General features: G+C 37.4%; 2 protein-coding genes across 7 annotated transcripts in view; one reads left to right on the forward strand and one right to left on the reverse strand.

Annotated features, from left to right (window-relative positions):
• Positions 1-333: 333 nt before the first annotated feature.
• Positions 334-6,257, reverse strand: LOC132156199 (thyrotropin-releasing hormone receptor-like). Its single transcript, XM_059565101.1, has 3 exons — positions 5,543-6,257; positions 4,259-4,676; positions 334-1,749 (listed from the first exon to the last, which is right to left on the reverse strand). Exons 1-3 carry the CDS (start codon positions 5,926-5,928, stop codon positions 1,054-1,056), a joined length of 1,500 nt encoding a protein of 499 aa, XP_059421084.1. The 5' UTR covers positions 5,929-6,257; the 3' UTR covers positions 334-1,053.
• Positions 6,258-8,911: 2,654 nt separating this feature from the next.
• LOC132156196 (zinc finger CCCH domain-containing protein 18-like) overlaps positions 8,912-16,987 on the forward strand; it is a 32,415-nt gene continuing 24,339 nt past the window's right edge. For 5 of the 6 annotated variants that reach the window (XM_059565094.1, XM_059565097.1, XM_059565096.1 and 2 more), the window contains exons 1-9: positions 8,912-9,089; positions 10,641-11,533; positions 12,422-12,506; positions 12,797-12,951; positions 13,046-13,141; positions 13,470-13,627; positions 13,990-14,019; positions 14,163-14,274; positions 14,568-14,848. In XM_059565094.1, coding sequence (XP_059421077.1) covers positions 10,652-11,533; positions 12,422-12,506; positions 12,797-12,951; positions 13,046-13,141; positions 13,470-13,627; positions 13,990-14,019; positions 14,163-14,274; positions 14,568-14,848 — 1,799 coding nt within the window. In that variant the 5' untranslated portion in view covers positions 8,912-9,089; positions 10,641-10,651. Of the gene's footprint in view, positions 9,438-10,640; positions 11,534-12,421; positions 12,507-12,796; positions 12,952-13,045; positions 13,142-13,469; positions 13,628-13,989; positions 14,020-14,162; positions 14,275-14,567; positions 14,849-16,987 lie in introns of all 6 variants that reach the window. The other variant, XM_059565095.1, reaches the window with a different exon arrangement.

Raw genomic sequence — 16,987 nt, forward strand, 5'->3', positions numbered from 1 at the left:
ATTCAAGTCGAAATTGTGATATGGCCTTGTGTGATTATTAAAAGGTTGAAATGTTATGCAATACTTATTTTGTAGTTTGAAAGGGTGTCTTTTTTTTTTTTTTTTTTACTTTTGGGTCAACTGAAAGAATTTGGTTCTTTTAAAGAAGACTATGTATCGTGATGTAATAGAAGTAATGACTTTCCTTCCATATTTTGACATATACAATATCTGAGTTAAACAGATTTTAGAAAAAGGAAAGATCGTTGGGCAGGGACTTGATTCTATTCAATTCTATTCTGAATGCAGGCTTGCAGCTGATTGTAAGAAAGGGGCAGGGCTTAAGTGGACTAAATGATTGTGGAGAAGTCTGGCATTTCACTGAAAGATCGATGAACAATTATGAGGTTAAATATAAATAAATAAGCATGTATGGATGAATCATTCACAATAAGATATACTTACAATGTAGATATGATACATTTCCATTTCATGCTGACTTTAAACAATAATTTTTTTTAAAGATTTCTTTTGAATGTACTATCCATTGAAGCAAAAGCCCAGTATGAATACACTACATTATTCCTTCCCCAGATTTTTGCACTTGCAGTCAGTGATAGTTCCATTGAAGGATATCAAACATGCTTGATATTTTGAGCTGACTTTAAAACACATATTGTTTAATTTTGCCATGCATCTCCTAGCAATGAGGCACATGTTTCTGCATGTGTTTCTTTTATTCAAAATTTCTTGAAAGTCTGGTAGCATATGACCCTAAGTAATTTAGCATATGTTGTTAAATTTATCTATAGCCTTTTACAAAGTCAGCAAGAAATGCCTGTTTTAAAATTAGTTCATATTTTAAAAGTTGTGTTGAGCTCTAGAAGGCATGTGATGCTGACAGCCAAATGGTTCCACTTCTTGCTCCAGTCTTGCCACTTCCACTGGAGAGTGAGGATGACGCCTGTAAATACAAGTTTCGAATTCAAAGATCTGGTTTTAAAATGAACAACCAGGCTCTACTGTTCAACCCTGCCACTTCAATGAAATATATACAGTCTGTAGTGGAATGATCTATACAATGCTGTGATTTAACCCAGTTTCATTCTGTTCAGCTTCTCCCAGAGTAGATTTGAATTCACCGGCGACTAGCTGTGTCTGCTCCATGTAGCTTACGTCAGCGATGATATCCTGAGCTGTATTATCGCTTTCCTCCATTATATTCCCATTATCATTAATCTTGCTCATGTCCACGTTCTCCACTGTAGGTATCTCCTTGTCAACTGAGCTTTTCAATTCATCTATGTTGCCGTTTTCAACTGTTTGTCTCTTGAAGCTTGGCTCAGTCTCATTTTTTACACCATCACTAATTAGCTTATTCATATTTTCCTTGCGGATCTCGATGCCTTTGTTTGGTTTCTGCTCAGGAGTGACTAAACCGATTTTCTTAGGTGTGCCGTTGGTGTTACTGCAAAGTCGGGGGTCCCTTCCAATGCTGCATCCACACTGGAGCATGGAGAGCGTCCGCTGGTGCACGTCTTCCCTATGGCAGCGGTACAGCCCACGGAAGGCAGAGCGAAACTTCTGGGACATTAGGTTGTAAACGACAGGGTTGATTGCACTGTTGGCATAAATGCAAGTTCTGCAGAAGAGTAGGAACCAGGCATCAAGGTATGGTGTGCTCACAAAGGAGTTAATGAGAACCAGGGTCCTATACGGCATCCACAGCAGGGCGAAGAGCACAACCACCACTGCAAGCATCTTAGTGACCTGAAGAGGTGAGAAATGAAAAAGTGGGTGAAAAGTGGGCTTTGAGGTTCTCCATATATAATCACATACACAGCAATGGACTTAGGTTAAAAGTTCAAACATTAATTCTTACTACCTTCAGCTTTCATATGAATTCAGAACACTTCTTTTTAAGTATTTCTAGTGTTTCTATTTTAGTTTTGTTTTATTCTACTTACACTAATGTTCAAAAGTAAAAATATATATATAATGTTACACAATTTGTAAGTTCTTTTTATTGTCTATTCTGACTTAAATATAGGGCTAATTGCCTAAATTAGCTATAATGTTAACTATATAACTATTCAGAAACACATTTACTGAAAAAAAATATTTATGCTTTCAAGGCATAAAAACATTACAAGTACACGATCAAAAAAATAATATGTGTAGTGACAGTGCAGCAGTTCCATGTCTTGTTAAAGCATGCATATTTAAAGGTATTACCAAGAGAAAATATACAAACAGGCTTAGACTGAGTGCTATGAATTAAATTTAAAGAAATAAATCATCCTTGTCTGAATCTCAAAGAAACAATTGCAATTTACATTATTGTTGCATTATGAAGAAGTCCGTGCCATGAAAACAGAAGGAGTGGTAGAGAGAATGACAGAGAGAGAGACAAGACAAGACATGCTCAAACATCTTCCATCAAACATCAGTCAAATATCATCTTTGTGTCCCTGGCGACGGTTAACAGGCAGACACTGCTGAACCCCTGTGAAAAGGCTGAAATATATCCACATCATGTTTGTGTAAAAGAAAACAAAGCAGTCCTCCCTAGTGTGTCCTCACTCATTTCAAGCTATAAATACATACTAAAATTCATTCCATTAACATTCACAGGGACTCCTCTGGGTTTGAACGTATTCATTGTCTCATGCTAGTGATAGACAACCAGTGACGGAGACCTTCAATAATAATGACAAAATTGTCTGCACAACAAAGCATCTAATTGAAGCCGTGTGAGGCTGGGAGGAGCTCCTTTAATTAACAAAGCAGGAGATAATGACTGCATGACTGGCAGTGACAATTTGAATATGCATTTTAAATATCAGGTTATTGTGATTGCTTATCAATGGAAAACAAGGTCTTAACACAGCACAAACAAAGCCGGCTGCTACTGATGATCAGGTTAAATAAAGCAGAGCCTCTACTGAAGTGATGACTTTTTCAGATTCGAAGGAGAGATAACTTCACTCAGCAACCTCAGAGGCACAGGCATCCCGAATTGTATTGAACTTTATGAAATTTGCAGATGAAGTGATCAAATAGCTGGAGGTGCGCCTTAACTGAGGTACAAAAGCGGAAGAAAGGGAGTCGCTCTTATAACCTCAAAGAGCATAATCTCCAGGAGTATTAAGCATACTTGAGTGAACATCACAAATCATATTATGCAAATGTTCCGCTCAAGTGGGGCCCTCTTAAATCTCCAAGATTTTGATCTGAGGAGCACACGAGCATCTCCGCACACACATATGTGCACTTGTGATAAACGCAGGGATACGTGCCTGTAAGGTCACTCAATTTTCTGAATTTCATGATATTATCCATTCTCATCTGTTTGACACTCCAAATCTATCATTAAATTCATTCAATCTATATCACTGAACTATCATTAAAAAGTCTCCAAACTATAGAACTACAGTTTATCTGGCAGTGTTATTATAATAGATATAGATAGTAATTAGTATAAATTACTTCCATTTGGATGCTATCAGTAAAATGTGTTGATATTGGTTCCAACATGTCACCTAAACAGACTTTCTCTTATGTAATGTACAATTGTACGTTGTTCACTACACAAAACTGTCATATAAACCATTAAATAAACAGCTAACAGTCATTTAGAATCTGACAAATTACTGTAAACTATATACTGGCTTCTGATTGAGTGACTGATTCAAACCTTTGACTTGCAAGCAAATTCGAAGCTGTGAATTCTTTTGACTGAATCATCGAAGACAATCATTGGGTTTAGGAGTAATTTGTTTGCAGCTCGGTCACCAACTTGCGCAAGTTGTTGCATGCTGGAAACACTGGCATATGCTCTTTGTGATGATATTTTAAGATATTTTAAGAGTGCCACCAAAAGCAACTAGGTATAAATTATTGTCTCTTTTATTTTATTTTATGCAAAATAGGCACTTGGCTTTTAAGATGCATCCGAATATAATATTAAATAATAAATATTTTAAAAAAAGTATTAACTTGATTATCCAAATTTTGCCAATTAAATGTGTTACTTTAAACACTATTTTAATCTCCACTGGGAAAATATCGACAACACTCTTCTCCTCACAAACTGACATTTAGTATTCATTTTCATAAAAAAATAAGAACTGACCTTTCAAAAAACAAGTGTGAGATAATAATCATAAGGCACGGTACAGGAGGGAAGAACTGCCCCTTGTTTGCCCTCGACAGCAATCTTAGTGGATATCAAAATGCGGAATTAATTGTCTAAACACAAACTTTTGTAGACACATACCTGTTTCCGGGTAGAAATTGCACTCTTCGGGCGTCCTTGACGCCTCGCTTTTCCGGCATCTGCTGGTTCTTTGCAGCTCCTCCTGAGAGTGGGGACGGTTATGGTACCCGAGTCTGGTGTGTGGGGCAGAGGATTCAGGTAAAGGATTCGAGCGATGAGACCGTAAAGAGCGATGGCCAGAAGCAGTGGGATCACATAGAAGATGGCAAAGTCGATCAGGTAGATGGGCAGGTAGAGGTCTCGAGAGACGCGGTAGCCGCACTGCACACGACCATCAGGGTTCACCTGGATGTCCACCAGGAACAGCCAGAGCATACAGTAAACACAGGTGAAAGCCCACACCCCGGCAATGATGCGTTTGGCTCGGGATACCGTACAGACAGTTTGAGCCCTCATTGGGTGACATATGGCAATGTATCTGTGGAATCGAGAGAAAATATTAATGTTTATTATATAATGAAATAAATTTAACCCAGTATATCTCAATTAAGGAAAGAATGAAGACAATAAGTGTAACATTTTAATGAAAATAAAGGATTATATATTTTGTTCCAGTAATATTTTTAAAAGGATTTCATGGTACTAGACAAACTCACCTCTAAATTACACACCTTTATTTCTATAGAAAATAATACAAATATCGGGACCAAACATTTAATGCTATTTTCAAATAATACAAAATAGAGCCAAGTTATTTAAAATCCTACGCAAGGCAGAATGATCAGTTTCATGGGAGAAATAAAAAATAAAAATAATTTGATGGTATAATCACTGCCTTTGTAGGTTCTAAATATAAAAAGCTGTGTATTCCCTAGTTGCTTGTAAGAGTGTTTTCAGACGTAAATACTTTCAATTGATTTTACATTTGGATATTTAGATATTATCATAGACTACTTCATCACGGCTGATTAGGTTCTACCCGAAAACAATGCTCTGCATTTTTTTATTTCAATTTATTTCCTATGGCAGTATTTTTTTGCCCACAACAATTGTAAGGGATCATTATGAGCATTAACCCTTTTGTAATTATGTCCACTTTTGTTGTTGTTATTGATGTATTTATATAGCAAGTGCCACAATACATATACACAATATATATATATATATATATATATATATATATATATATATATATATATATAAAAAAATCTATTTTTACTTATTTTCATATTATATAAAAACAGTATTTACCATAAACTCTTAAACTCTTTATCCAGCTCTGAGACATTTATTTTTATATTTATTTTTCTGTTGTATGTTACTTCCTTTCATTTTAGGTCTTACCTCTCCACAGTGAAGGCTGTGATCGAACAGGAGGACACATTAATACCAAGGTACTGAAAGTAGGTGATACCCAAGCACCCAGCATGCCCGTACACCCAGGTTGCCATCAAGCTCTCAGATATGTTCGGCAGACCCGCGGCCACCAGGACCATCAGGTCTGCCACGGCCAAGCTCACCAGATAGCAGTTGGTGGGTGTACGCATGTGCCGTGTGGTAAGAACCACCAGCACGACCATGACGTTTCCTACAATTCCCACACCACACACCAGCAGCACCAGGAACACAGATACTGTCTTATACTCCAGGGACTCAGACACAGCGTCCCCGCTTCCCACCAGGGAGATGTTGGTGGGGGTGTCCATTCTGGAGCTCACATTTTCTTGCATGATCAGTCCTATTGGTGTAAGTATTTAAATACAAGATGTGAAGAAACTGGCTGAAATCAAATTAGTGGAGGAGCAAAGAAAGCAGAATAAAATCTGTTTGATATTCAAAAGAAAAAAAACTGTGTTCAGTTCCAGCTTTTATTTATGTTCTTTTCTCTTATTAAGTATGTTGTTTAATTTTCTTGGCTTCAACAGCATAATGATGTTCATCTGCTGACCGCAGCCCATTATTTCTTCTGTAACAGTATCCTTCCATTAAAAGCCTTGAGGCTAGAAATCCAGAGGCTAATTTTTTTCCCTCACATTAATGCAAGCGTCCAAACAATCGACCACTCTGGAATAAAAGATTGCAGAAGTCAGCAGGGAAAAAACAAGTCTCAAACACTGTTAAGAGGATTTCATAGCTGTCTGTTAATTACTAAATAACAGTCCATTTCATCTGGTGAAAATGGTAAGGCGGCACACAGACGTGCACTGAGGTGGGAGCATCACATATAAAAATAACATGATGCAGACACAGACTTCCTATTTGTTCTCTTTACAAATATTCCCATAACACTTGCTCTATAGTAAGGATTGTAGGAGACTTCCTCTGAACATTATTATACAGGATGAGAAGCTTTTAATTATTCAAATGAGACATTTTAAGTGGTGCATGGCGATAATAGGGAAAATCACAGAAAGACTTAAAGCCACACAGCTGCTGTGGAAAATGGTATTTTTAATATCCAAGGATGTTTAAATACAACCTTTATAACAGTTTTTTTTCCTGCACATTGAATTATCTTAGTGGGAAGTCGTGGCCTAATGGTTAGAGAGTCGGACTCCCAATCGAAAGGTTGTGAGTTCGAGTCCCGGGCCGGCAGGAATTGTGGGTGGGGGGAGTGCATGTACAGTTCTCTCTCCACCTTCAATACCACGACTTAGGTGCCCTTGAGCAAGGCATTGAACCCCCAACTGCTCCCCGGGCGCCGCAGCATAAATGGCTGCCCACTGCTCCGGGTGTGTGCTCACAGTGTGTGTGTGTTTGTGTTCACTGCTCTGTGTGTGCACTTCGGATGGGTTAAATGCAGAGCACAAATTCTGAGTATGGGTCACCATACTTGGCTGAATGTCACTTCTTCTTCTTCACTTCACTTCTTCACTACAAATCTTCAAATTATCCCAGTAGCTGTTTTTCATTGCACATTGCACAGAAAGACACCAACTGGAAGAAATGTATGTTGTATACTCGTATACTCATCATAATGTAAGAAATCAATGTTTACCAAATATTACTTGATAACATATTTGAACATTAATTCTAGTCTGAAAATAGCGCTTTGAAATCCATTAAAGCCACAATGGGGCCAAGATGTTGTTCACAGAGGCTTGAAAAATCCAGATATCTGTTGTTCTTTTCAACCGTCTCTTTGCCTCGTAAATAAGACTGCATTGCCTCTCGGGGATTTCCTAATAAATTGAGGTGGACAAGATGTGAAAAGTAATTTTACTCAATCCAAACTTCCCAACCCAGCAAAAGCCTGATTTGACTTCATCTTACTCTATTCCATTATTGCTGCTCTGGCAGTGCAGGAATGATGGAGAGAGTCAGACGTGCTGCTATGAAAAGGGCTGTCATTCACATTTGTTTAGTTCTCCTAATTGACTGTATCACTATCAGAATCATAAATCAGCGTGGCTGTGTCTCAAATCCTAATGAGCTGCCTAACAAGACAGCAATTTGGGGCGCCTCAGGCTCGTTCCAAAAACGATACATGCCTAAAACAGCTGTCTAAGTAGGGAACTCAGTAGATTGAGAACGCAGCCGAAGTTACTGTTCGTGTGAACATCACCGTCTCTCTTATATATCTGTACCTGAACAGGAAAGTAGATGCTTCATTAATACTCTGGAAATATTCATAGTTCAAGTAAAACACATTTTTAAGCAACATTATTTTTAGGTTAGTTGTTAAAGCAACACCCTGTTTGCAAAACATTTTGGCGCCTTAAAGATTATGAATCTACTCTAAATATATATATATATTTAATAAGTCTGTACATACGTTAGTAATCATTAGCAGCGGTCTTCTAACTGAGCTGTTTTGAATATTAAAAAGACTTGAACGAAAGATATAAGAATTTCAGTCTTGTAGGCTAAAACGCTCAGGTCTTTAACCATTTGATTTGGAAAATAATTATATACATACACCTTCGTCTTCAAAAATAACACTTTTAGGAATTAAGTTATGATTTAAGAAAATCACTTGGAATGTGCGTATTATGTAAACCGACATCGATAACTTCTCAAGATAGAGAATAAAGCGTTTCCTACCAGATATAATTCTTGTATGAACCCAAAACAGCTCTCAAACAGTGTCGACTGTAAACCCCAGATGAAAAACAAAATGCACTGATATGAAGTATCTGACATGACGAGCAAATAATCCGATCTTGTACAGAAGCGCTAGTAAAAGCACTCTTAACTGTAAATCTTCTGAACAGGTCCCTTCATTGCAACAGCGCCTCCTACTGGAAAATAATTCGTGCGTGTGTCTAGAGTGATTTCAGGCACAATGTGGGCTGTAATTAAAGATGCATACACAAAATATTCTAACCTTATAAAAGTGAATATTGCTTTTGAAAAATATATTTAAATAATATTTAATATAATTTTATGTGTTCCTGTATGACCTCAGTATATGAATATTATTCCCGCGTGTATGCCTTAGTATATTTATTATATCAAATATATTTACATTCCATTGATTTCTAATAATAATTTCATAATATTACCTTTCTCTTACTTGTTTGTGAATTGTATTTTCCAGTTTGCGGAAGCATTGGAATGCAAGCTTGTATGTCTTTTAAATTCTGTGTGTGTATTTTCCTCTTCTTTCTTTCTCTTTTCATATGGACCATGAGTCTGAAATAAAGAGCAATAATAATAATAATAATAATAATATTTTATGCGATGAAAAAAAAAAATCTGGTCGCGCGTTGATGACGTCTGGGTAATGGCCGCTCTCACGGTGTAGTGCAGGGCTTATGAATTTCTCCGTTAGAGAAAAATAAGAAACCCAGACAGGTCGCTCATTTTCTGAACACAGTCACCCCAAGGAAAGAGACCGGGTGGCTCCCTACACTGAGACCCTGTCTCCCGAGACTCTGTGGTTTGAAAGGTGACCGAATGTGTTTTAATACGCGATGTCCGTGTGTTGTGCAGGAGGGAGCGCTTTATTGTTGTATGATATTGTAGCCCGTGAGCGTCGAAGAAACATCGTGCCACGTCGTAACTCGCGATTTTAGACTTAGAAAGTAACGTGTGTGTTATTTAAGCACAAGCCTAGGCGTTTAAACGGCGAGATCGTTCGGAAAATGTCGGAAATGGTGTCGTTTTATAGTGTGCAGACAGGACTCGGGCCTGTTAGCCGCATCGCCATCAACGAGCTCTCCCGCTAAACATAAAGCGGCTAGTAAGACATGTGTCGGTCTCCCTCTCATGAATCCATTGCCTTAAATCTGAAAAGGTAAACAAGTTCCAGATGATTCAATGATTGGCCTTTGTGTGGTATGGAAAAGTTTGTTTATTTGTAAAGCTTTGAATGCGGTTAAGCTATTTTACGTTAGCAGGCTAATATAGGGGGGAGGGGGGAGGGGGGGGGGGTGTTATGGAAGAACTAGTAGGGTAATTAATTCGTTTTACTAAGTACTTGATGCAGAAGTACCTTACATAAAAGCATCATGGTATAGATTTCACCTAAATAACATTTTTTTTTTATTGTAGCAACTGTAACTTTAATATCACTGTTAGCTTTGTATAAGACTGTCATTCAAATATGAGTAAAGTGACAAGTGTTCTGAAAGTCAGTTTAATATGCAAGATATTAACCGCAGTAAAGCTTATTTTCTTAAATTGTACAAACCATCTAATTTTTACTATTTGAACAACGTTAACATTTTAAAAAACTTACAAATAAATATTTGCAATTGTCTTATATTTAGTATCACATATATATATATATATATATATATATATATATATATATATATATATATATATATATTTAGTATCATTTATATGTTGTACTGCATTAAGGTAACAGAGACTTGTTTCAGCACTTGTGTATCATTGCTCTTTTGTTGATTTTGATTGCTTCCATTGTCTTCATTTGTAAGTCGCTTTGGATAAAAGAGTCTGCTAAATGACTAAATGTAAATGTAGTATCAAGTCAACACTCAGACTTCAGTTTTGTTGTTTTATCTTTTTTTATATATGGTATAAGTTTTGTTTTTGTAAATTAATATGTATTACTTAATATAATTAAAAATACACTTTTTTTTTTAATCAAGTGCCAAATATATATTTGCTAAATTTGTTGTAGGCAGTATTTTAGGAAGCTGCTGGTTTTAGGATGTCATTATTTAAAAAAAAGAATTAGGCATATTTTAATGGAAAAATATGTTGTTATTATAAATGTTATTTTGTATTTTTAACCATTTATTAAAAATAATACTTTAATGTTAATTAAAATATAACAATGCAAAGAAGTATGTATTAAATTTGTTATAAATGTGTTAGGTTTCCAGCAGTGTCTGTAAGTGCAGTGTCCCTAGTAGGTGTTATTTTAATAAGTGTTGTAATCATACGGACTGGGTCTTAGAGGGTCTGTTAACTTAGACTTTTTTTTGTCTGTACTGACTGTTTGGCTCATAATGAATGTCTGTTTCAGAGTCCTTGCTGATGGATACGCCTGAGAGCCCCACCCAGTCCCCACAATCTCCTGAGGAGGAGGAGAAGGGCCTCTCCGAAAACGAGCTGCTGGAGTCGCCCGAGTCCCCAGCAGAATGTGACAAGGGAGTTTCGGACAGTGAGCTTTTGAATGATGATGAAAATGAAGTACAGGAGGGTGGAGGAGACTCCGACTTTGAGGATGGAGATAGGGTAGCAGCTGGAGGAGAAGATCCTGAGGAGCTGTCAGACCTGGAAGACTACAAGATGGACAGGGAGGACAGAGAAGATTTCCACCAGCAAGACCTCGGTTTGACGGTCCGAGGAAGCAGAAAGAATGCTTGCCAGTCTCCTGAAGAGGAGATCCTTGAGACGCCGAGATCACCTGATCCTGACTCGCCAGGGCCAGAACACGAGCGACCTTTCACCCCATCAGAAGAGGAGCGAGATGAGGAGGATGAGGCAACCGCCAAGTCTAGCCTCGGCCGTGCTGAGCTTGAGGAAGAGGATGATGAGGAAGAAGAGCGAAGAAGACGGAGGAAGGCGGCAATGGTAGTGAGCGATATGAAGGACGAATCTTCCGTGTCCAGAGACCTGGATGAACATGAGCTGGATTACGATGAGGAGGTTCCAGAAGAGCCGAGTGCTGCTGCACCTGAGGAGGAAGAGGCTGAGAAGGGGCCCGCCAGGGAGGATGGAGAAGATGAGGAAGAGGATGATGAAGAGGAGGAGAAACGACGGAAGAGAAAGGAAAGAAAACCAATTCTCCCTCCAGATAACAAAGACACACAGCTGAGAAAATCTGTGGACTCAAGGGAAGGAGGCAGGAGAGATTCATTCCGTGATAAAAAGAAAGAAGATGATGATGGAGAGATTGATGAGGGCGAGATAGATGTAAGTATGTTCAAATCATTTGTGATTGGCATATGAAAATTGGGGCTGTTCAATCTCAGTTTGCCACTCAAGAGCAAGTTATGACAGTTTTTTTTTTTGCTGATAAAACCCATTGCTTTTTAACTTCATTGTCAGAGATTTAAAATGATAGAACCCAAGGATAAGTTTGTTTTTGCATGACCAGGCCACAACAGTAGAGGGAGCAATTGAATGCAGTGTCTTTTGAATTTTTTCTAGAATGGAAAAGAAATGACACAATGCTGCTAAATCATAAAATATTTTAACTTTGAATTTGAAGTGATCACCTAATTGACTAATTAAATAATATGTAAATAAAATATAGAATTACTAGTCAAAAGTTTGGGGTCAGCAAGATTTGTTAATGTTCTTTAAAAATGTCTGTTCTCACCAAGGCTGCATTTATTTGATTAAAATTACAATGAAAAATGTAAAATTATTAAATGTATTGAAATTTTATTTCGATACATTTTAGAATGCAGTTTTCATTGTCACATGATCTTTCAGAATAATTTGAATATGATGATTTGATACTAAAGTAGTATTTTCTTATTTACAATGTTGAAAACCATTGGGCTGTGTAATATTATTTTGTGGAAACCATGATACATTTTTTCCAGATTTATTTGATTAATAGAAAGTTCAAAAGATCAGCAAATGTTTTTGAAATCGATTTTTATTTTATTTTTTTTATTTTACATTGCAAAAGTTTTTACTGTGACTTATAAGCAATTTAATGTATCCATGCAAAATAAATTATTAAAAAAATCACCTACCTAAAAGTAAATAATCTACCTTTGGTTTAGAATAAAAAAAAACATAACCAGTCATTAATAAGTGCTATAGTAAGTTTTTCTGTTAATTTTTTAGGATGATGATCTTGAAGAGGGGGAGGTGAAGGACCCTATGGACAGGAAGCTTAGACCCCGACCCATCTGCAGGTTTTTCATGAAAGGTAGTTCTTCCTTCATGTGATTTCATGAATGGTGTAAATCTGCTGATACATCTTTACTACATTTTAAATGGTGCTTTTATGTAGCCCAAGGTGATAATCGACAATGTGTTTTCATCAAGGAAAATTGTTCAAATTTGATAAGCACACATTTGCAATTAGTTTGTTGTTCAACATATGCCTGAATTTCAACAGTATAGCGGGAGTGAAATTCAATGCAGTATATTTCCTATGAGCAAAGCTGTCTTCAGAGCACATACTCAAAACAGTGGGTTGTTTTGATGTTGATGCAGGTAACTGCACATGGGGCATGATCTGTAGGTTCATCCATCCAGGAGTCAATGATAAAGGCAACTACTCCCTCATCACCAAGCCAGATCCCTTCTCTCCTAACGGAGCCCCTCCTGGAGGGGGAGGCCCTCACCCCCTCATGCCTACTAGCCCCTGGGTATGCACCCTTTTGAATTAATTTTCTACTATTTTGGTTCTTCCTGGGTTTAAATTTCAATTCAACATTTGATTCAACACTTGTTTTCTTCCAGGGAGCCCCTGCCGTAGAGGAGTTGCCTCCCCCTCCACCTCCTTTAGATCCTCCGGTGGAGAGCGCCTGGGAAAGAGGCCTTCGACATGCCAAAGAGGTACAGATATCACCACCATACATTGTTTTGAGTCAACAGTTTAAAAAGTTTCATTTCTAGGTAATGTTATATTGTCAATGGGTTTTTTTCAGGGGAAGTTGTCTATTCAAATGAGTCTGTAGTCAAGTGTGTTCTGCAGTGGTTTTGTTATCACAAAAGTGGCAACTTTGTAAAACTGAGATAACATGATATATGTATTTTGATACTCGTACTATGCTAAATTCGATACTTTCATTACTGTGAGGAGGATTAGTCAGTCAAAGTTGCCAGTTGAATTGAATAACTGAGAGCCTTAATCTAGCTTGTTCTCAAAAAACATTCCCTTTAGGTTTTGAAGAAAGCCACAATTCGTAAAGAACAGGAACCAGATTTTGAGGAAAAACGTTTCACCGTAACCATAGGTGAAGATGATCGAGACTTTGACAAAGAAAATGACTTCTTCAGGGAACATGGCTATCGTATAACCAGAGAGATACGAGATGCTGGGTACGAAACAATGACTTCTCAGAATGTGGTCTCTTCCATTTGTTGTCTTTGTTTCTGAAGAAGTTCAAATGTAGTTGTGGCTAGTTTACATACTTAAAGGTAACTGTCATCCATCTAAAACAATTGTTAATAGCATTTTGATAATTATTATGCATATTAGTTTCCATGAACTAGTACATTTTTGACTGTGGTATTTCTGTTCTTGAAAAAAATGATTTGTCATACTGCTGAACCATTTAAAATGGAAAAATTATTTAATGTCAGTTTAATTCATGTTAATTTTAAGCCAAATTATTTGTGTTGTTTAAAAAAAAGCTTACCGTACTGTAATGTTTTTCCCCTTTTCTCTTTTTGTATTACAGTGATATTGAGTTCAGAGATCCAGTTTATGGGTTAGTATCATTTTCGAATTAAATTGCCCCCCTAAAATACACAGTGTAACCACTACATGTTAACTTGTGCTCTCACTATTTATTTAAACCTCAGTTTATCATTCTTCAACTGTACAAATTAATAACAACCATTTCTGTGATAGTGATCCGTATGGCGACCCATACTATGATTATGAGATGGAAGCTTTTTGGCGAGGAGGCCAATATGAGAATTTCCGAGTGCAGTACACAGAGACCCCACTTCCATACTACCCTGTGAGTACATACTAATGTAGCATTAAGCTGGTTTACTTTCGTTTTTAATATTATTTCTACCAAAGTGCTTTAAGTTACTGATGCCTGGTCATTTAATTATTGACAGTGTGCATGCACATGATGTGTAGGCCAAATTAAATGACAGACATCGAATTTGACAACAAAGTATGTTTATCATACAATAAAGCTGACAGTTCAGTGCTGCATTTGATTTAGAATCAAGTGTTCATGAGAGATTTGTACCTGTATTTGTACTACTAAACAACCGGGTGTTCGTTTTTTGTTTGCATCAGGACCGAGAGCGGGACCGAGATCCACGCGAACGCCACCGTGAGAGGGAACGGGAGCGTGAGAGAGATCACCGTGAGCGGGAGCGCAGACAGCGAGAAAGGGAAAGAGAGCGGGAACGGGAGAAGGAGAGCCGGCGCAGAAAGGAGGAATGGGAGAGGGATCGTCTGAAACGGGATGAAAAAGAGGGACGGCCTAGAGAGCGGCCTCCCAGAGAGCCACGGGAGAAAAAGGATGAGAAGGAGAAGCCACTCAAACCACGTTCACCACCGAACATGCCACCCAGGTGAGTTTAAACTATCTACTTGACACTAGACTCAGTTTTAGTTGGGATGCCAAGAGGTTACAGATCGTCTGATGCATATTGCGTACTAAAATCAGTTTGGTTGCCCAGTTGCTATGAAACCTTTGGGGTGTGCAGGTTTTTAGTCTGTAATCGTGTTGTCACGGTACCAAAATTTCAGTATTCGGTACTGATACCAGTGAAAATCCACGGTTCTCAGTACCAATTTCGGTACCAAAGCAAAACACACAAATATGCTAATAAAAAAAAAAACCACACTTTTTATCACTAAAAATAAGACCAATGCCATTCTTTATACTAATTTACAATTGTGTTTAAAGTTTTTCTACAAGTAATATAATTATGAAAAACAGTAAACAAGTTTCTCCCAAATTTAATTTGTCTTTTAATTAATGAAATTTAAACACATTTTATTTTTTGGTAAATAAAGGGGATTTGCTATTAAAATTAAAACATAGAAGACATATTGTGTGATTTATTTCTTACTTTGACAAAGTCGGTGACTGTCCGTATTAAAATGTAAGTTTCACTTTCTTGACTGGATTTTGAGATTCTGTCCGCGTTTTCTGCTTCGCGGAAGTCATAGCGCTGTATGCATCAGGGTTGACCGGGTACTCTGTACCATCGGTACTTAAAGAAATCTGGTACCGTGACATTTTAATTTTTTTAGTACCGACTTGGTAGTGAAGAACCGGGTCTTTTGACAACACTAGTCTGTAAAGTCATTTTCATTTAAAGTCTGCTGCAATACATGTCTTGACGTGTGTGGGGTTTGTAAAGTTCATGTTCAGTTGTTACTTGTGCAGTCAATCACAGAGACTACTGCATTTTAAATTCAGTCGTTCCAAATCTGTAAAAGCTTCGTTTGTCTTCAGAAAAACTATTTAAGATAGTTTGGATGAAAACTGGGTTACTTGTGACTGTCCCATTGACTGCCAAGTAAATGCATCACTGTAGCACCATTTGGGGGATTTTTCTGCTGAACGCAAACTGCGTACACTATTCTGTGTCAGCAACACTGCACGGATGCACGGATTTCATTTAAATCAGAGCATAAAACATGTAGAAAATGTATCCTTGTGTTGTGGCTGACACAGAATAGCGTACACATTTTGCATTCAGCGGATATTCTCCAGAATCGTGCTACAGTGAAGCTGAGAGACAGAGGAGATAAATTGTTGAATAAAGTCATTACTTTTGTTTTCTTCACGTGCCAAAAATATTCTCGACGCTTCGTAATGTTAAGCTTGAAAAACTGATGGTAGATGGACTATTCTGACGATGTCTTTCATACTTTTATGGAACTTGACTGTGTCATTTACTTGGCATTTAGTGGGACAGTCACAAGCTTCCAATCCATCCAAATTGTGACAAAAAAGTCACAATTCATACAAAATATTCTAAATTGTGTTCCGAAGACGCCGAAGCTTTGACAGGTTTGGAATGACATGGGGTTAAGTGATTAATGACAACATTTTCATATTGGGATGGAATAACCCTTTAATGATGATTTATTAATTATAAATAATGATAAAAATTAAATATTTAAATAGTTTCTGGATATTGAACTAGTTGTTGGGGCAGAATTCTGAAATCTGCTGGTTACAGAAAAATCTGAATGAAATGCAGTTTTAGAAAAAAAAAATTCTTCTGGATGTGGCCAACTGCTCTTATAAATGCAATGTGAAATGTCAGTGGGAGTAAACAGTTCTCACGCACAACGAACGTGCAGGTATGAAACGTGTAGGCTCTTCACATCGCATCTTTTGCATGCTCAAGTCTAAGTCACTTTAAGGGTATTCTATAATATTTGCTCAAGTTCGTTATTTTAAATGTAGATGCATTATAATTGCACTCAAAGACATCAAAAGCTCAGCCAAAATAGACGAAAAGCTGATCATAGCTGTACAGGGTTTTTTTATTTATTATTAATACTTCTCTTCTCCATGAATATATCTAATAGTAGAGTTAATTCAAGGGCTTGAAATCTATTTATCCTTAGCTGAAATTTCTTTGTCTTCATGGAGAATGCGGCTCATGATTGCTTGGCAACGTCATGCATCACTGGAGCGCAAGCTCCGAAGCGCTTTTGAAAGAGGAGAAAGCACGGCCGGTGTTTTC

This window comes from Carassius carassius, chromosome 13 (assembly GCF_963082965.1).
Source record: "Carassius carassius chromosome 13, fCarCar2.1, whole genome shotgun sequence".
In the NCBI taxonomy this organism is placed as follows: domain Eukaryota; kingdom Metazoa; phylum Chordata; class Actinopteri; order Cypriniformes; family Cyprinidae; genus Carassius; species Carassius carassius.